Below are 21,543 nucleotides of genomic sequence, written 5' to 3'. Positions count from 1 at the left end.
AAAAAAAAAAAATCAAACTTTCTCAAATTGACTCGAGTGGAAAACTGAATAACTTTGGAGGAAATTGATCTTCAAAGCATAGTTTCTAATAATGATTACAATTTTACTTATATATGATTACCACCCTCCCATTTACAAATAGTACCTAATTCCAGTGCTACTTGATATAGATTTTTGGCAAAAAGATATCAAGTAGCATAGAATATTGGTTATTATGGGGTCCTCACTTTGAAATTCAAGCTCTACTATTTAGTGGTTGGGTACCTTAGGGAAGTTATTGAATTTCTAGGATGTATAATAGCTGTACCATCTCTGAAGTAGAGGTAACAAATATCACGGGGTTGTCATGAGATTTACATGAGAAGCATGTAAAAAGAATGTTTAAAATGTTCTATAAATGTCATCTGTAATTAGACATTTTTATATTTTATGATGGTAATAGTACTAAATTGATATCAAAACCCTGACAGAGTACACAAATAGTATTGACTTTGTACTTAGGAACATAATGTGAAAAGGCTCAAATAAAACTTTAGGGAATAAAGTCTATACATGGAAATATGAATATCATTGTTAAAGAACACATTTCAGGAATGCAAGATATCAGGAAATATATCAGTATAACATTATCTGAACAGGTCAAATAAAATCCATGTAATTACCTTAATAGATAGTAAAAAGGACTTTGATGAGACTAAAAACTGCATGATTTAAAAAACACACAAACACATACACACACACACACACTCTTTTTTTTTTGAATAAGAGAAAACCAGCAGCTACTTTAATATTTAACAGTGCACATAAAAGGTATTTCTGTTAGAATTAAGGTCTAATAATTATAATCTTTATTTAATTTTTTAAAATTTCATTATTCTGGAGGCTTAGGTCATTCAAATAAGATGTTTGGCAGTCATTTAGTATTTCAAGATCTCAGTGTCTATTAACCCTTCTTCTTGGTCATAGACCCTTATATTTATTTTGATAACTTCCTTCCATGTAGCCCATGCATTTGGAGGATAGTTGATACCACCCCATTGTTTCTTGCATAATTTAAAATACCTGTACCTTTTAATTAAGAAAGCCACTGTATTGGATTCCAGGCTCTGGAAATATTGTACTTATCAACTAAGGCAACTAATGAACAAGAGTGTTCATTATATCAGTGCAAAATTAAATGTGCCAGGTATATTCACTGCATTCGCATATGAAATACCTCCTCCTCAAAAAAAAAAAACCAAACAAACAAAAAACCCAACAAAAACAAAAGAAAATGAATCCTTCAGACCTATAGATAAACACTTTTGTCCATTGTTCCTACCACTGTAGACTCTTCTTTGTGTCACAACCTAGAACCCCTACTCCAGCATTACCACTGAAAATACTCCTAACCATACCACTATCAGAGAATGACCCTCTTCCCACCACTGAAAATACTCCTGACCACTGAAAATACTCCTGACCCTACCACTATCAGAGAATGACCCTCTTCCCACCACTGAAAATACTCCTGACCCTACCGCTATCAGAGGATGACCCTCTTCCCACCACTGAAAATACTCCTGACCCTACCGCTATCAGAGGATGACCCTCTTCCCACCACTGAAAATACTCCTGACCCTACCGCTATCAGAGAATGACCCTCTTCCCACCACTGAAAATACTCCTGACCCTACTGCTATCAGAGAATGACCCTCTTCCCACCACTGAAAATACTCCTGACCATACCGCTATCAGAGAATGACCCTCTTCCCACCACTGGAAATACTCCTCACCACTGAAAATACTCCTGACCCTACCACTATCAGAGGATGACCCTCTTCCCACCACTGAAAATACTCCTCACCACTGAAAATACTCCTGACCCTACCACTATCAGAGGATGACCCTCTTCCCACCACTGAAAATACTCCTGACCCTACCACTATCAGAGGATGACCCTCTTCCCACCACTGAAAATACTCCTCACCACTGAAAATACTCCTGACCCTACCACTATCAGAGGATGACCCTCTTCCCACCACTGAAAATACTCCTGACCCTACCACTATCAGAGGATGACCCTCTTCCCACCACTGAAAATACTCCTCACCACTGAAAATACTCCTGACCCTACCGCTATCAGAGGATGACCCTCTTCCCACCACTGAAAATACTCCTGACCATACCGCTATCAGAGAATGACCCTCTTCCCACCACTGAAAATACTCCTGACTATACCGCTATCAGAGAATGACCCTCTTCCCACCACTGAAAATACTCCTGACCCTACCGCTATCAGAGAATGACCCTCTTCCCACCACTGAAAATACTCCTGACCATACCGCTATCAGAGAATGACCCTCTTCCCACCACTGAAAATACTCCTCACCACTGAAAATACTCCTGACCCTACCGCTATCAGAGAATGACCCTCTTCCCACCTTTTCAGCCACCACTGGGGTCTAACTCCTGAAGACTGTCCCTTGGGGTGTGTAATATAGTGATTCTGTTTATAGTGCCTAGGATTAGCCAACCAACACAGTATAAGTTGGTAGTGAAAGACTGTCCCATCCTTTATAGGATAATCCAGTTAGCTATCCATCTGGGAGAGAAAGTTTGGAATTTATAGTTGAAAGAAGAAATGCAAACAACCAAGAAATGTACAAAAATTTTCTTTACTCCCTTACAGTTCAGGAACTGCTAATGAAAACAACAACAAAGATATCTTTCAGTGGTCAGATTGACAGAAATTAGAATGACAATGTCTGGTGCTGTTGAAGGCACGGGGAGAGGGTACTCTCATACACTGTTGGAGGTGTAGTAATTATTACAAACTTGGGGAAAATAATCTGGCAATGTGTACTAAAACAAATTGCACCTGGTATTTGACCCAGCACCTGGTATTTGATTTTTACTTTAAGAAATATATATATATATATATATATATATATATATATATATTTTTTTTTTTTTTTTTTTTTTTTTTTGTGAGACAGAGTCTCTCTCACTCTGTTGCCCGGGCTGGAGTGCAGTGGCACAATCTCCACTCACGGCAACCTCCACTTCCCGGGTTCAAGCCATTCTTCTGTCTCAGCCCCCTGAGTAGCTGGGATTACAGGCATAGGCCACAACACCAGGCTAATTTTTTATATTTTTAGTAGAGATGGAATTTCACCATGTTGGCCAGGCTGGTCTCGAACTCTTGACCTCAGGTGATCTGCCCGCCTCGGCCTCCCACAGTGCTGGGATTACAGGCATGAGCCATTGTGCCCGGCCAAGAAATATATTTTAGCTGAAATAAAAATGCTAGTTAGAGAGAGTATAGAGATATTCATGTGGCATTATTTGTGATATCAAAGATCAAGAAACAACCTAAATGTCTATCATTGAGAGAATGTGTGAGTAATTTTTGATATAGCCAAAGTGGAAATTTATAGCCATATTATGCAGCTATTATGAATAATACATTATTTATGATGGGGACTCTTGTAACCCCTACACCCAGGCTCACCCCAAACCAATTAAATCTTAATTGTTAAGACTTTCCAGATGGTTCCAAAATTGAGAGCTACTGCTTTAGAGCAGGGAATGGCTAGCGTTTTCTGGGAAGGGCCAGATAGACATATTTTAGGCTTTGTGGGCCATACAGTCTCTGCCCTTTAGCACAAGAACAGCCATAGATGATACATAAAGAAACAGGCATGGCTGAGTTCCTATAAACTTTATTGTAGACACTGAAAAAAAAAATTATAGTTGAAACATACAGTTCATATGTGTAACTATATGCACTCTCTTGGAGGCTTAAATTTAGTATATTACATACAGCAAGTTTCTTTAGTTCATATGACTGTAAATGTGTATAGTCTCATTTTTGTACAAAATATGTATAGTCTTATTTTTGTACAAAATAAACCATTATATTTGTATGTAATATTTGTATGAGCCAGGCCAAAAAATAAAAGGAACCATACATATCAAATTGTTAGCAGTAGCTATATTGATGGAATAGGAATGGAGGAGAATAAGGTAAGCTAATTTTGTTTCAGACATTTAAATTGTTGCAACAAGCATATACTATTTATGTATTTAAATGATAGAAAAAACCAACCCCTACAACACATTTTATTCACACAATTAACTTATAAATTTCCGTAATTTGCCTCTCGTTAACTACTTATGTACAGTGAACATGGTTATTTCTTGCAATTTCCCCTTAGTTTTTTTCCTAGAAGCATTTATATTATCCATTTTCATGCAAATGGTTAATTTGTTGGCCCATGGTTGTTGCTAATCTTTCCTTATAATCCTTTTAGTTTCTATAGAGTAGGGAGTGATGTGTCTTTCATTCCTGATTTTGATTGTGTCCTTTCTTTTTTCTTGGTCTGTCAGCTTATTAGTTTTCAACCAGGAGTGATTGTGTTTGCCCTACTTTTTCCCCCAGGGACATTGGCAATGTTTGGTGACATTTTTAGTTGTAAATTTTTTTTTAGTGGGGCTTACTGTAATTTGTTGGATAGAAGCCCGAGATGTTGCTGAACATTCTGTAATACATAGATCAGCCCAACACAAGAAAGAATTATCTGTCCCAAAATGTAAGAGTGCTGAGGTTAAGAAACCCTAGCCTAGCTAAAAGTTTGTCAATTTTGTTGATATTTTTAAAGAATTAACTTCTGGTTTAATTGATTTTGTCTGTTTTGTTTCATTGATTTCCTTCTTTTATTTATTGCTTTCTTCTTTCTGCTTGTTTTGAGTTTAATTTGCTCTTTTTTTTTTAATTTTGAGACAGAGTTTCATTCTTGTTGCCCAGGCTGGAGTGCAATGGTGTGATCTTGGCTCATTGCAACCTCTGCCTCCTGGGTTCAAGTGATTCTCCTGCTTCAGCCCCCTGAGTAGCTGGATTACAGGCATCTGCCACCACACCTGGCTAATTTTTTGTATTTTTAGTAGAGACAGGGTTTCACCGTGTTGGCCAGGCTGGTCTCAAACTCCTGACCTCAGGTGATCCACCTGCCTCGGCCTCCCAAAGTCCTGGGATTACAGGCATGAGCCACCGCGCCCAGCCGCCATTTTCTTACAGTGGAAGCCTAGATTATTTATTTTGAGACCTTTATTTCTACTGGAGGCATTCAAAGCCATAGATTTTTCTGTAAACACTGCTTTAGCTACATTCTACAAATTTTGATATATTGTATTTTTGTTTTGATTCCGTTAACAATATGTTCTAATTTTCTTTGTGGGTTTTTCTTTGACCCATATTTTTTTTTAGAAGTGTGTTGTTTAATTTCCCAATATTTCAGGAATTCCTAAATTTCCTTCTGTTGATTTCTAATTTAATTCTGTTGTGGCTGGAGAATATACTTTGATTGATTTCAATCCTTGGAATTGCTTGAGACTTGTTTTATGACTTAGTTTATGGTTTCTCCTGAAAAATGTTGCATGCGTACTTGAAAAGGATTTATATTCTGCTGTTGTTGGATGAAGTGTTCTATACATATCAATTAGGTTAGTTGATAGTGTTGTTCAGATCTCTTATACACTGTTGATTTTCTGTCCAGGTGCTCTGTTAATTATTAAGAGTTAGGAGTTAAAATATTATTAAATTGTATATTTATCTTTTTAATTTTGGCAGGTTTTGGTTAATGTATTTTGAGGCCCTGTTCTTAGCTGTGTATACATTTATAGTTGTTTCATTTTCCTGATAGTTTGCCTCTTCCATCATTGTGAAATATTGCTTTTTGTCTCATAATAGTTCTAGACTTAAAGTTCATTTTGTCTAATGATAATATTGTCACTCCAGCTGCCTAATGATTACTCTTTGCATATCGTACCTTTTTTCATTCCTTTTACTTTGAACCTGTTTGTACCTTGGAATCTAAAGTGTGTTTCTTGAAGATAACATATTGTTGGATCTTGTTTCTTAACTAGTCTGAGTGTTTTAGTGCTTCCAATTTAATGCATTTATTAATATGATTGGATTTACATCTGCCATTTTGCTAATTGTTTTGTTTCATGTCTTTTACATTCTTCTCATTCTTTCACTGCTTTTGTGTTATCTAACTTAAAGAAATTGTAGTTCTTTTCTTAGTGGTTCCTATAGGGATTAAAATGTGCATCTTTTTACAGTGTACTGCAGTGTACTTAATTCCAGTCAATGTCAAAACTTCCCATATAGCTTCATTTCCTTCTCATTCTTTATGCTGTTATTGATTTACATGTTATGTTTATACATATTAGAATCCCAACAATACAAGGTTGTAATTATTGCTTATACAATCTTATGCTTTATAAAGAAGTTCTGAATGAAGAACAGGATTAAGAGCCAACAGATTGATAGTTAAAGTAATGGGGGTGGAATTAAGTTTTCTTAGGAGATGTGGAGTGAGAAAGCTGAGGTTTGTGTCCTGGGAACTGTTCACATTTAGATAGGGCTATAAGAGGGTGAAGGTAATCAAGTGCATTCACGTGATTTTTATGTCTTCCTGATGATTTACCCCTTTATCATTATGGAAAGTTTCTCTTTATCTCTGGCAGTGTTCTTTGTCTGAAGTTTATTTTGTCTGATATTAGTGTAACCCTTCAAGCTTTCCTATGGTTGTTTGCATGATGTAGTCTTTTTTTACTCCCAGCCTTTTTGTGTCATTGAATCCAAAGTATGATTTCTGTAGACAGTATATAGTTGGATCTTTTTAAAAAAAACACTTATCCAGTTTGACAGTCTGAGTGTTTAATTTGAGCATTTGGTCTGTTAACATTTAATGTAGTTGTTGATTGGATTTAGGTCTACAATTTTATTTTCTGTTTGTCTTTTATGTTTTTTATTCCTTTTCTTCCTGTCCTACCCTATTTTGGATTATTTGAACATTTTTTTAGAATTTTGTTTTAATTTACCTATTGGCTTTTTAGTTATACCTCTTTTCATTTTTAAGAAGTAATTTCTTTGAAGATTGCACTAGATGTCATTAACTTTTCACAGTTTGCTTAGGATTCTTATTGTTACTTCATGTAAATGTATAATCTTAAATTTTTTCTGCCATTCTTCAGCTGTAATTGTCATATGTATCTACAGCTATATACATTACAACACGATTTTTGCTTTATCAAGTCATGTGTGTTTTAAAGACATTAAGAAGAAAAAAGGTAGTTTTTACATTTGCAGAGATATTTACCATTTTGGAAGTTCTTTATTCTTTTCTAATGATGTGAGTTTGATCTGGTGCCATTTCTCTTTAGCCTACAGAATTTTGTCACTTCCAGTAGTTCAGGTTGGCTGTGGAAGATTTTTTTTTTCTTAATCTGACAGTGAATTTATTTCACCATTTTTGAAGGATATTTTTACTGGATATAGAATTCTGGCTTGGCAGTTTCATCATCGTCATCATCTTTTAGCATTTTAAAGTGTGCTTAAAATTGTGTTTCCACCATTTTATGGCCTCCATAATTTCAAATGAGAACACTGTTGTCATTTGAATCTTCATTTTCCTGAATGTTATGTGTGATTTTTTTCTAACTGATTTCAGGATTTTTTTTTTTTTTTTTTTTGATTTTGCTTTTCAAGTTTGACTGGCTGTAGTTTTCTTCATAGTTATCCTGCTTGGAATTCACTGAGATTTTTGAATCTGTAAATTTATATCTTTAGTCAAATTTGGGACATTTTTGGTTGCTCAATTTTTTTTCTCCCTTATTTTCCCTATTTGTCTTGTGGAAGTATAATTATACATATATTAGATTTTTGATATTTTTTCAGCTATTGTTGAGGCTTTTATCTTTTAAGTTTAATTCTCTGTTATTTGGGTTGGATAATTTCTATTGTTCTATTGTCAGTTTCACTGCCTCTTTCCTATGCATCCTTCCAGTTAGCTATCTGATAATTTATTTCAGATGTTTTTCTTTTATTCTCAAGTGTGCACTTGATTCTTTTGCTTTTGTAGTTTTTATTTCTCTGCTGTGTTTTCCCATCTTTTCATTCATTGTGTACTTCTTTACTTTAATGTCATTTATTATAATAGCTGCTTTAAAGTTTTTGTCTGTAAATCTAATCTAACATTCAGATAATTGAAGCTGTTGAAGAAAGAATACAGCATTATGGTAACTGGGAAGGATTATATTTAAAGAAGCCAAAGGAAGATGCAGTAGTCAACAGTGCTAAGTGTTAGGAAGGTTAAAGTTCTTTTTGATTGGATTATTAACAAATTATTGATCACAACAAAAGCACTTTTCAAGTGGTAGGATTAGGTGGAAGATTGCAGTATATTATAATGTGAGTGGCAAATGAAATAATCACAGGGAATATAGAGTACTTGTTTGAGGAGCTTCACTGAGAAAAGAGGGAAATAGAGGGGGAGACAGGGTAAAATAAGATTTGGTAAGTATGTGGAATAATAAAAAGTGTATTTATTGGTTGAGGGGGAACAACTGATATGTTGGTAGAGGTTGAAGATAAAGGTTCATAAGAAAGTAGAAAGGATGGAATTCAGAACATAGGTGAAAAGACATTTCTTCCTAACCTCCACTTTCCTGCTCCTCTCTGCCATTTACTGGCAGAAGGAATGCAAGATTGTCAAGGATTTTGGTACAGGAGCATATAGAGTTTGGTTGTTATTAGTAAAATGTTTTGTTAACTCATTACTTTGCTTCATTTTAATGAGGAAAAATGTAGGTTCGGAGAAGTCCAGAGAATGAGAGGAAAGATTGAGGGCTACTATAAATGTTGGAATAGCTATGGGCTATAGCAAGGCAGATGGTGATGGATGTGAGCTAAGATAAGTGAAAGGAGCAGTTTTGTGTTCCCAGGTGAGGTTGGAATTCATTAATTTTATGGTATTAACAGTCTTAAATTGTGATGTTATTTTTACTCTGACGTAGGAGTAGGGAACTCAGCTTTTTGGGATTCACTTCTGTATCGGGGTTTGTGGTGGGAAAGTTGGTGGGGGTGGGGGTGCTTGGAATCCAAGTTAAGTATGGAGGGGACTGATACTGTGGGAAAACAGTGCTACTTCGCACTGGATAAGAAGTTTCAACAAAGGTGACAGTGAGGTTTATATAGTCTTTATAAAGGAAAGATGAATAGAAATGTTAGGAGGTTATGGTCCATAAGTAGAAGATTAGAGGTTAAGATATCAGAGGCAGAGCAGTTTGAGGTCCTGAGAATGGCCGTTCAGAGGGTTGATGAATTGGAGCACAGAGGGAAGGATTTTGTTATGAGGTCAAGAAACTATGGAACTAGGTATTTGAATGAATTTTCCACAATGACATTGAAGTCTCCCAAGATCATGGCAGAATTTGGAGTAGAGTAGAAAACTGTTAGTCTAAACACCTAATTTTCATTTAGTGTGCGGTGTAAACAAAACAGTGGTGAATGTTAACAAGGGGAGGCTGCATTATACTGTCTTCAAAGGAAGAGAGTTTTTTTTACACTTCATGGAGGTGAAAACGTAATGGCTTGTTAGTAGTGATATTAATATTGAAAAATAATTTGGCTTTAATATTAAATCAGGGGCCTTTAAAATATTACATCAAGGGTACATTCGATATTTGAAACAATGTTTTATTTTACAACTCAATATTTTTTGGTGGAGGCAACAGGGCTGGAGAAAAAGTAAAGGATAGGTTGCATTATCAGAAGGAATGACATACTTTTTAAAAAGGAGAAATTTAATTTTACTCTCAATGAGTTTTTCCTTTTGTTCTAGGTAAATTTTATATTCTTTTAAGCATTAGCAATGTGGCAGCAGGGAACTGGTGAACATTATTTTAGGTCTTCATATCACTTATGGGAGTTTCTGTTTTGAAAGATGTAAGGTTCCTGTAAGTTTAGCGAAGTCCATTAACTGAACCCGAGATGATGCATGATAGCATGAGATTGTTGTTTTAAGATAAATATGACATGTACTCTCCAGCATATTTATTTTGTAGCTAGTCATAGGTAGTTGTCATAAATAACATTATACTATATCCTTTCTGTAGTACATTTTTCCCTCTATTTACTCCTAATTTAGAGTAACTTAATTTTCAAGTGATGTCAGATTCATGAAGTTGAACAGGATTTACTCAGAACAAAAGTATGATATTCTAAAGGCTTAGCCTGAGTTTGTTTTTTTCCCATCTGTGTTGATATTTTCCTTTAATCAGGGCCTCACTATCTATTGTTCTTCTCTTAAACTCCCTTGACTATCTCCATGTGGAACATTGAATTTGGTATCAGTCCTTTGAACTTTGTTGTGGAATATGTACTGTATTGAGAGTGGGTTGTATTGTGTTTCTTAAAATCTCAAAATGTGAAATAAATGGCACTGTCATTCTGTATTAGAAGAATTTCTGGCATTAGTATTCAGGTTTGACATTAAATAAAGTACATTAAATGCTGGAAGACTATAAGTTTTGGGTTCAGAAACACAAGTGATCACCTGGTCTTTTCACTTGTTTGCTCAGCGACTTGTACAGATTTATTCTCCTTTCTGAACTTAAATCTTTAGATCCATGAAAAGAGTAGTTTTTTTTCCCCAGAGAGTTGAAGGGAGTTATAAATGAGATAATGTAGCTATGGAATAGTAAATGTTAGTTCCTTTTCTAAATGTTGACCTAGGATGTACTTTTCTTCTTTTGTTAATCAAAGGAGAAGAATTGTGGAGAAGCTCTAGAAACCTTCACCTAATAGAAATAATCTATGCTTTTTTTTTTTTTTTTTTTTTTAACCAATCCTAATGAGAGGAAAAGGATCATTTGGGTGATCTGGTCTCCAGATTGTTTCAGAAGTAGCCCTTTGTTAGTTTTGTTTATTTTTGTGTGATACAGAATTTTAAAATAGTATTAATACAGGTCAGGCGTGGTGGCTCATGCCTGTAATCCCAGCACTTTGGGAAGCCAAGGCAGGTGGGTCATGAGGTCAGGAGTTCAAGACCTGCCTGACCAACAGGGTTAAACCCCGTCTCTACTAAAAATACAAAAGTAGCTGGGCATGGTGGCACACACCTGTAATCCCAGCTACTCAGGAGGCTGAGGCGGGAGAATCACTTAAACCTGGGAGGTGGAGGTTGTAGTGAGCGGAGATTGCGCCATTGTACTCCAGCCTGGGCGACAGAATGAGACTCCGTCTCAAAAAAAAAAGAGAAAAAGGTATTAATACAATCATAATATTGGAAAATGGTAGTAGGTTTTTGTTTTTACCCATTTTGATGAACAGTTTTCTAGTTCTACTCATGAAGATGAGGTAAGACTCCTCCCTTACTCCTAGTTCTGGCACCTGTACTATATTATTGATTTTAAGATTTTAAATGGATGAATAGGAATCACCTAATTCATGACTGGAGCCATGAGGAAATGTGAAGAACGCCATGTTAACTGAAATCTCGAAGTCCACATACAGTAGAATTAGCAACATCAGAGGGAAGAACATCTGTGAACCAAGTTAGAGTGTTTACTGTACCAGTGGAGACTTGTTGAATCTTTATTAGCTATATGCAACAAAACTATACATACTTTTACAAATTTGTGTTTGAGAAAAAAATTGTTTGCTACTTTTCAGAGAAAACAAGGAGAGAAATGACAGCCAAAGGTTCTACAGGAATGGAAATTCTGCTGTCAACATTAGAGGTAAATCAGTGACACACTTTAATTATGTAACTACTAATGCCAAGCAATACTGAAGAAGAAAAAGCCTATGTGTGTGTATAAATACACACAGAAACACATACACACGTACATATATACACACACATGTATATGTAATAATTTTTATTTTAGAGGTAAAGCCAGTGAATGGAAGTTCATTTTAGGTTTTTAAAATACTATTTGGAATGGTGGTATAAATATTTTAATATGTATTAGGTGACTATTGAAGTATATTTCCCTTATACGATTATAACGATAACTGTAAATTGTAATCCTAACATGCCATTCTAGTTGGTATAGAAAATAAAGCATTAGCTGGAAATAAATCTTTAGCTTAAAACAAATGAAAATTATCGTTTATTGTTTTAGCTGATATACATTTGTGATTTTACTATGCATATTGGTTAACTATATTATATTAATGATAATTGAATTTCTACGCCAGTGTAAAGTTTTGGGTGGACCAACAGGATGTATTCAGAATCAGGATTCTGTATTTTGTTCAGTTGCAATGTTAAGAACAAGAAATGAATTCATGTTCTTCAATAGGAAGTCTTAGCATCATACAGATGTCATTTCTTCCTAGATTGCTCTGTTACTTTAGAGCAATCTCAATAAAAGTTACCAACAGTTTTTTTTTGTGTTTTTTTTTTTTGAGACGGAGTCTCACTCTGTCGCCCAAGCTGGAGTGCAATGGTGCAATCTCGGCTCAATGCAACCTCCACTTCCCAGGTTTGAGTGATTCTCCTGCCTCAGCATCCCAAGTAGCTGGGATTATAGGTGCACACCACCATGCCCGGCTAATTTTTGTATTTTTAGTAGAGACGGGGTTTCACCATGTTGACCAGGCTGGTCTTGAACTCCTGACATCAGGTGATCCGCCTGCCTCGGCCTCCCAAAGTGCTGGGATTACAGGCATGAGCCACTGTGCCCGGCCTAACAGTTTTGTTTTTAAAGTCCAAATGGGGAGACATAATCAACAAAATATAAAGCACATTTCTGAGAATGAATATAAATGAGAAGGGACTATCCCCATTAAATATCAAAGAACATTAGAAATCTTCAGTAATTAAAATAGTTTGGAAATTATGCATGAGTAATAGATAGACTACTACTATAGTGTAACAGAATAGAAAATCCACAAATAAAATGCATATGGGAATTTAGTATTGTTTATTAAAGGTAGCATTTCAGATCAGTGAGAAATAGTGATTGGTAGCTATCTGGAAAAAGGTAACATTGAATCATGACTTCCTGCATTCCACACCCAAATAAATTCCATATGAAGCAAAGATTTAAGCATGGAAAATGGAATCATAATACTAGAGAAAGAGAGACGAATTTTAAAATAATCTTACAACAAACAAGGCGTTTTTAAGTATGAAGAAATAGAAACTATAAAAGATTGATAGATTCAACTATATTAACAAAAGGATGTAGAAAAAAACACCATGGATACTTGGAAAACTGAGGAAAAGTATTTTGGCTTATATAATTTCTTTGACATGTAAAGAACTTCTTCAGTTAAAGGCTGGGTGCAGTGGTTCACGCCTGTAATCCCAGCACTTTGGGAGGCCGAGACGGGCGGATCACGAGATCAGGAGATCGAGACCATCCTGGCTAACACGGTAAAACCCTGTCTCTACTAAAAATACAAAAAAATTAGCCGGATGTGGTGACGGATGCCTGTAGTCCCAGCTACTTGGGAGGCTGAGGCAGGAGAATGGCATGAACCCGGGAGGTGGAGCTTGCAGTGAGCCGAGATTGCACCACTGCACTCCATCCTGGGTGACAGAGCAAGACTCTGTCTGAAAAAAAAAAGAAAAAAAAGAACTTCTTCATTTAGGAGGGAACAAAAAAAAAAAAACAAACTTCAAAAACCACGTAAAGGCTATGCTTAGTTCTCAGGAAAAGAAACACAGATTTCACTTGAGATTGAGCATTACTTTTAAGAAGATAAATAAAACCAAAGTACAGTGTTTAAACATTTTCACTTATTAGATCAGTTGTCCAAACTTGGAGAAATAGTCACTCTTCTGCATTGCTGATGGGAGTATAAATTGTTTCATAGAGAGCAATTTGGTAATATCTATTAAAATAAAGGCCCATATTCTTTGACCTTGAAATTGTAGGCATTTACCTTACTATACAGATGTACTTTACCACATGTAAATATATATCCTTAGTTAAATTTGAAACTTTTTAATAGCAAAATATTAAAAGAAACCTAAATATTTCATGGGTAGATGACTGGTTACATAAACAATGGTGATATAGCCATATAATGGAAAATATCCTGTAGCCCTCAAAAAGAATAAAGAAGCTCTTTATCTATTGATATGTAAAATATCAAGGTGCAAAATAGTACCTATAGGGCAATACCATTTGGAGAAATAAACCTGCATGCATGTGTATATTTACATGGATTTCTTTTATGTGTGCATATTATCTTTGGCAGAATGCATAAGAAATTGATAACGTGATTGCCTTCTGAGAGGGCAGCTAAGTGATTGAGTAGTCACCAGACATACATTGTAGTGCCATTTACATTTTGATTCATTTACTTTTATTATCTATTTGGTAGAAAGATGAGGAATTCAAATGACAAATTGATTCTTCTTGTAATGTTGATATTACGCAAGTAATAACTCAAAATGATTTGTAAAAATTCTTAAAGGCAGAAGGAAACAGATGGAAATGATAAGAGAATAGTGAAAACCTGAATACCTTTGTTCCTAGAGAAATTGGAAAGGTCGTTTGTAAAATATGGGTAGTTCCCAATGGATTCAAAAGTCTGGGAATCAAAAGTTTACAATGTTTTAATAAAACAAACTATTTATTTCAGAACACAAAAGATCTTCAAACTACACTTAATATCTTAAGCATTCTTGTTGAGCTGGTGTCAGCTGGTAAGTTTTTGTTTCTTTGGTCTAATTTCTGTTTCTAAACAGTGATCAACAATGTATCATATTCATTTTATTTGGAATTTTCTGATACTCTTATAGCGGCTATTCTGAGTATTGGAATTAGAAACTGAAATGTCATAGTTTGTTGTTGTTGCTTTATTTTTGGTATCTTTTCAAGTATCCCTCAGACTACACCATAGCCATGTATTTTACAGCCTTGAACCTAGAATTTCAGCGTGATTTGTGTTTACCCTTCGTGTGCTATTTTCTAAATAAATGAGATTAAACAAAATATGTTGATAGTATTTGTTTGATATTATTGATTGATTGATTGAGATGGAGTTTTGCTCTTGTCACCCAGGCTTGAGTGCAGTGGTATGATCTCTGCCCACTGCCACCTCCGCCTCCTAGGTTCAAGAGATTCTCCTGCCTCAAACTCCCAAGTAGCTGGGATTATAGGTGTGCGCCACCATGCCCGGCTAATTTTTGTATTTTTAGTTGAGACGGGGTTTCACCATGTTGGCTAGGCTGGTCTTGAACTCCTGACCTCAGGTGAATCCACCTGCCTTGACCTCCCTAAGTGCTGTGATTACAGGCATGAGCTACTGTGCCCGGCCTTATTTGTTTGATTTTAGAAGTCATCAGTTTTAACCATTTATTGAATGCTAACAAGTTATGATACCTAATATGGGAGGATTTGTTGTTTAAATTTTTTTTTTTTTTAAATTTTTAGGTGGAGGTCGAAGAGTGAGTTTCTTGGTCACCAAAGGTGGTTCACAAATATTGTTGCAGTTACTTATGAATGCCAGCAAAGAATCTCCCCCACATGAGGACTTAATGGTACAGATTCATTCTATTCTTGCAAAGATTGGACCAAAAGGTAAGGGATTTCATTTGTATGATTATTGAATCTAGAACTATTTTTGTAACAGTGATTCTCTCACCTTGTAACTACTCAGTTTTTAAAAATGTTATTTATTTTAAATTTCTGTGGATACACAATAATTGTACATGTTATAGGGGTACACGTGGTATTTTGATACAAATGTATGTGTAATGATCAAATCTGGGTACATGGGGTATCCATCACCTCAAACATTCATTATTTCTTTGTGTTAGGATCATTCCATATCTTCTCTTATAGCTATTTTGAAATATATAATAAATTATTATTAGCTATACTTGCCCTATTGTGTTACCACTGGATGTTATTCCTTCTATTGAAATGTATTTTTGTATCCATTAACAAACTCTTCCTTATCTCCCGCTCCCCATTACCCTTGCCAGCCTCTGATAACCACTGTTCTATTCACTCCTTTCATGAGATCAGTTTTTTTAGCTTCCGCATATGAAAGAGAGCATTGATATTTATCTTTCTGTGCCTGTCTTATTTCACTTAACATAATGTCCTCCAGTTCCATCCATGTTGCTGCAAACGACAGGATTTTATTTTTTTATGGTTGAGTAATATTCTATTATGTAAATAAACCACATTTTCTTTATATATTCATTCATTGATGGACACCTAGGTTGATTCCATACCTTAGCTTTTGTGAATAGTGCAGCAGTAAACATGGGAATGCAGATATTCTTCAATATACTTATTTCCTTTCGTTTGGACATATACCCAACAGTAGGACTGCTAGATCATCTGGTAATTCTATTTTTAGTTTTTTGGGGAACTCCCATACTGTTTTCCATAGTGGCTGTAGTAACTTAGATTTCTGCAGTGTATGAGAGTTCCTTATCCTCACCAGCATTTATTATTTTCTGTCTTCTTGATAACAGCTATTTTAACTGGGATGAGATGGTATCTCATTATGATTTTGATTTGCATTTCCCTAATGATGAGTAATGTTGAGCGTTTTTATCTATACCCATTGCCCATTTATATGTTTTCTTTTGAGAATGTTTATTCAGATCTTTTGCCCATTTAAAAAATGCTTTCTCTTTTTTTTTGCTGTTGAGTTATTTGAGTTCCTTATATATTCTGGTTATTAATCTCTTGTCAGATGAGTAGTCTGTAAGTATTTCCTCCCATTCTGTAGGTTATCTCTTCGCTTTGTTGATTGTTTCCTTTGCTGTTCAGAAGCTTTTTAGCTTGATATAATCTCATTTGTCAGTTTTTGCTTTGATTACCTATGCTTTCCAGGTCTTACTAAATAAATTTTTGCCCAGACCAATATCCGGAAGCATTTCTCCAATGTTTTCTTATGGAGAGTGCTTAATTTTTACAATCTAACATGCTACAGCTTTTTCTTAGACTTAGTAATGAAATGCTTTTTTTTTTGGGACGGAGGCTCACTGTGTCGCCAGGCTGGAGTGCAGTGGTGTGATCTGGGCTCACTGCAACCTCCGCCTCCTGGTTTCAAGTGATTCTCCTGCCTCAGCCTCCTGAGTAGCTGGGACTACAGGCATGTGCCACCATACCCGTCTCATTTTTTGTATTTTTAGTAGAGATGGGGTTTCACCATGTTGGCCAGGATGGTCTCAAACTCCAGACCTCATGATCCACCCACCTTGGCCTCCCAAAGTGCTGGGATTACAGGCGTGAGCCACCGCATCCAGCCGAAATGGTTTTTTATAGTCAACTAGTGACCTGCAATAACCGAGGATCCAAATTTTATGAGGAATTCTATTGCATGTGGTAGAAAAAAGAAAAATATTTGGGTCACAAGTGTGTCTTGGAGTGTGTGTGTGCCCTCTCAAGTGTGTTTGTAAAGGGTACATGTAATATGGGTGGGTATTGTTGAGGCTAGAAGGAAGGAGTATGGATGGGAATGTTTCGAAAAACATGGAGGTAAAATATGTCACTGCTTTCTTTAATAGTCATATTTGTGCTGCATAGTGTGAATGCTCAGGAAACTTACAATCTTAGTTAAGACAAAAATAGAAAAATTATGAAACCAGTTATTACAACAGTTAAGACACGTGAAATATTAAAAAATGCAAATTGAGAAAAATACGATATAGAACAAAGGAAGAAGCTGATTGAGGTTAGGTTAACTAAGGAAGGCACCCTTTGACTAGAACTCAAGTTCAGTTTACGGTTGTCTACTTGCACAAAGATTAAAATAATTCCTTAAATTATTAGAATTGTGTTTTACGAGTTTTGCCTTTGGCCGGGCACGGTGTCTCATGCCTGTAATCCCAGCACTTTGAGAGGCCAAGGCGGGCAGGTCAGGAGTTTGAGATCAGTCTGGCCAGCATGCTGAAACCCCATCTCTACTAAAAATACAAAAAATTAGCCAGGCATGGTGGCGCGTACCTGTAATCCCAGCTACTCGGGAGGCTGAGGCAGGAGAATTGCTTGAACCTGGGTGGTGGAGGTTGCAGTGAGCCGAGATCGTGCCACTGCACTCCAGCTTGGGTGACAGAGCGAGACTCTGTCTCAAAAAGAAAAAAGTTTTGCCTTTGCCTGTAGCATACATGTGAATTTTAAACTTTGAGTATTTGGCTAAAATGCTTATTGGAAAAAATGACGATGCATGTGTACATAGTTTGTGTATTTATTAACATACGTATTTCTAGCATATCTTTATGTATTGTATAAGTAATTAGTAGTTTTTATAGGTGTTGTTTTAAAGAAAGGAACCCTGAGGTACTTTAATTTTCCAGGTATATTAGGAGCCTTAAGACTTAAAGATGTATTTAGTTTATTTAAGGAATATGTTAGCTGTCTCTTATTTTTCTTTAGCTCTTGTATTTAAGATTTAAAGACTCCTTTTTGAGATTTTTGTGGAAAATGAAAATGAAAAAATAAGAAAACCATAATTTGGCAGAAAATTCATTTAAAAAAAACCCCTTATTTATTGATGAGTATTGTTATGCTTTCTCTTCTAATTAGAACTAGGTTATCTTCTACTTTTCATGAAATTAAGATATTGATTTTAAAAATATTTATCATTCTTTAATATCCCTTTTAAGTTTTAGGTCATATTTATTTTCTCTTATATATTCTTTTAAATTTAGGCTATTTCCTTTACGGTTTGCCCTAGTTTCCCATTTTTATGTCTTTCAAGGACATTATATGGTAATTTCTTGAGTGATTTTTCTATTCTTTTTATTTTTCTAGTGAGGTAAAATAATTTTCCCTCAGGAATATTGAGTTATTTTGATTTAAAATTTTTTGTTTGCTGGTCCTATTTACTTTGTTTAAGTCTTTTTTTTTTTGAGGACGGAGTCTTGCTCAGTTGCCCAGGCTGGAGTGCAGTGGTACGATCTTGGCTCACTGCAAGCTCCTCCTCCTGGATTCATGCCATTCTCCTGCCTCAGCCTCCAGAGTAGCTGGGACTGCAGGCTCCTGCCACCACGCCCAGCTAATCTTTTTTTGTATTTTTAGTAGAGACGGGGTTTCACCATGTTAGCCAGGATGGTCTCGATCTCCTGACCTCGTGATCCGCCCGTCTCGGCCTCCCAAAGTGCTGGGATTACAGGTGTGAGCCACTGTGCCCCGCCTTAAGTCTTTTTTAAAATTCATTTTTATTTGTAGTTTTATATAGTGGAGTACAAGTGCAGATTTCGTACATGTAGTATTGTGTAGTGGGGAAGTCTGAGCATTTAATGTACCCATTACCTGAACAGTGAACATTGTAGCTAACAGGTAATTTTTCAACCTTCACCCCTCACCCACCCTGCCACTTTTTGTATCTCCAATGTCTACGATAAATCTTAACATTCTTAAGTTCTTCTTATTTAAATTTTTTTTTACTGTTTTAATCTCTTCATGAGAATAAAAATTAAGAACATCTTTTCTTCCCTTCCTGTGTTAAGAATTATTTCCCTTTAGAAATTTATTTGGTAATATTTGCCAGATTATTTTCTACATAAGCTGTTAATTTTTTAAATTAATTTTTATTTTTTTACTAGTCAGAAAAGAATATGGTTCATATTAAGTAACTACTATTGTAATGGACATTTAAATTCTGTTCCTTTTAACTCGTGATGGTGTTCTGGGAAGTGTGTTGAACTAGACAAATGTATATGTGTAGTGGAGCAGTTCAGTTTTTTTTAATGACAGTCTTAAGTGTTGGGCTACTCTGGCCTCCATCCTCCTTCCCTATCCCCCTGTCTGTTTCTTAGTACATTCTTTCAACTAATGTTTTAAAATAAAAGGGATGTTTTATTTTAAAAATAATACAAAAAAGGATTGTAATTTTATTCTTTTCAGGCCAACTTTATATTTCATAAAATTAATTCATAATGTAAATTTAAAATTTACATCACTGATTTATAATATCATCGTTTCATTCAAAACTTACATGTGGGCCAGGCACAGTGGCTCACACGTGTAATCTCAGCACTTTGGGAGGCCAAGGCGGGCAGATCACTTGAGGTCAGGAGTTTGAGACCAGCCTGGCCAACATGGCGAAAGCCCGTCTCTACTAAAAATCCAAAAATTAACCCGGCGTGGTGGTGGGTGCCTGTAATCCCAGCTACTCAGGAGGCAGAGGCAGGAGAATCGCTTCAACCTGGGAGCCAGAGGTTGCAGTGAGCTGAGATGGAGCCACTGCACTCCAGCCTGGATGACAGAGCAAGACTCTGTCTCAAAAAAAAAAAAAAAAAGAAAAAAGGAAAGTTATATGTGAATAAATTGGCTTTTTTTTTTTAAACAGATAAAAAATTTGGAGTAAAGGCTAGAATTAATGGGGCTCTGAATATAACCCTGAATTTGGTCAAGCAGAATTTGCAGAATCATCGCTTGGTTCTACCTTGCCTTCAGCTTTTACGAGTATATTCTGCCAACTGTGAGTATTTAGGTGGCTTTTAGTTAACTCAGTGTTGTAAAGTTACACAAAAAGAATTTTAAAGTATCCTGATTCTGTAAACCTCTGATATTTGTGAAAAAGGAAAGAGAAGATTTAATATGTCTCATTTTAACTCTTGACTCCAACCACAATAAAAGTGATGTGGGGTAAGGTTAAGTTGGGCTGTGCATGGTGGCTCATGCCTGTAATCCCAGCACTTTGGGAGGCCAAGGCGGGCGGATCACCTGAGGTTAGGAGTTTGAGACCAGCCTGACCAACATGGGGAAACTGTCTCTAATAAAAATACAAAAATTAGCCGGGCATGGTGGTGGGCGCCTAATCCTGACTATTCGGGAGGCTGAGGTAGGAGAATCGTTTGAACCTGGGAAGTGGAGGTTGCAATGAGCTAAGATTGTGCCATTGCTCTCCAGCCTGGGTGATAGAGCAAGACTCCGTCTCAACCAAAAAAAAAAAAAAAAAAAAGTTGATAAAACCTTGAACATTCTAACTAATTTTCCCAATTTATAAAGGATAGGAGTGAGGAGGATGGGTAGGCAGCCTGTAGAAAAGATGTGGAAGAATATGAGGGTATTGGTGGCTGGAAAAACTCCTGTGCCTCTTTAGACTGTCACAGATGAGAGGAGAAAGCCTAGAAGGAAAGGATGCAGTAGCATAGTCACCTGGAGCTAATTCTCTTCAGCAATCAATAGGGAAGTAGCAGAACTGAAAATAACTAGTATGGGAACCTCTGAGAAGCTGGAGAGAAGAGGGATCACAGAGAGACAGACTCAGATAAAATGTCTCCCAGAACACACACTCTCACTAACACGAGGTTCCACGCCATGAGGTATGGATTTTTTTTTCTATTCTCTGATTGCAGAATTGAAGTGGTTAATGAAAGAACCTAAGATTGAATTGCAGAATATATGTTATTGCAGAATATCATTGCAAAATAATGATAGAGTGCTAGATATGTGTGTATATTGTGTATATACATATATCTAATATATAAACATATGTAAGCTTATGTATATGTCTCTGTGTGTGTATATCAGTACCTTTAAAATATGGCTAAAGGTGTGCTCTGTGGAAAACAGCTTAGAACACTTAAATAACTAACATGTAATTAAAAAGAACATAAGGAAACAAATGAATTAGATATCTAACCAATGAAGTTAAGAACAGAGAAATAAACACCAGTAAAGTCAAGAAATGAAATAGTAAAGGTAAAAGGAAAAATACGCGTTAGAAAATAGAAAAGCAGTTGATTTAAAAAATAAAACTATTGGATTAAAGATAAA

The 21,543-nt window shown here is 35.8% G+C and overlaps 1 protein-coding gene across 8 annotated transcripts in view; it reads left to right on the top strand.

Annotated features, from left to right (window-relative positions):
- AGTPBP1 (ATP/GTP binding carboxypeptidase 1) overlaps nucleotides 1-21,543 on the top strand; it is a 195,029-nt gene that overhangs the window by 49,843 nt on the left and 123,643 nt on the right. For 6 of the 8 annotated variants that reach the window (XM_024252583.3, XM_024252588.3, XM_063714267.1 and 3 more), the window contains 4 exons: nucleotides 11,504-11,571; nucleotides 14,435-14,498; nucleotides 15,229-15,375; nucleotides 20,111-20,242. In XM_024252583.3, coding sequence (XP_024108351.2) covers nucleotides 11,504-11,571; nucleotides 14,435-14,498; nucleotides 15,229-15,375; nucleotides 20,111-20,242 — 411 coding nt within the window. Of the gene's footprint in view, nucleotides 1-11,503; nucleotides 11,572-14,434; nucleotides 14,499-15,228; nucleotides 15,376-20,110; nucleotides 20,243-21,543 lie in introns of those variants that run through there. The other 2 variants (XM_063714268.1, XM_054520130.2) reach the window with 2 other exon arrangements.

The sequence above is a fragment of the Pongo abelii genome, chromosome 13 (assembly GCF_028885655.2).
Source record: "Pongo abelii isolate AG06213 chromosome 13, NHGRI_mPonAbe1-v2.0_pri, whole genome shotgun sequence".
Classification (NCBI taxonomy): domain Eukaryota; kingdom Metazoa; phylum Chordata; class Mammalia; order Primates; family Hominidae; genus Pongo; species Pongo abelii.
This window is presented reverse-complemented; position numbering and strand designations above follow the sequence as displayed.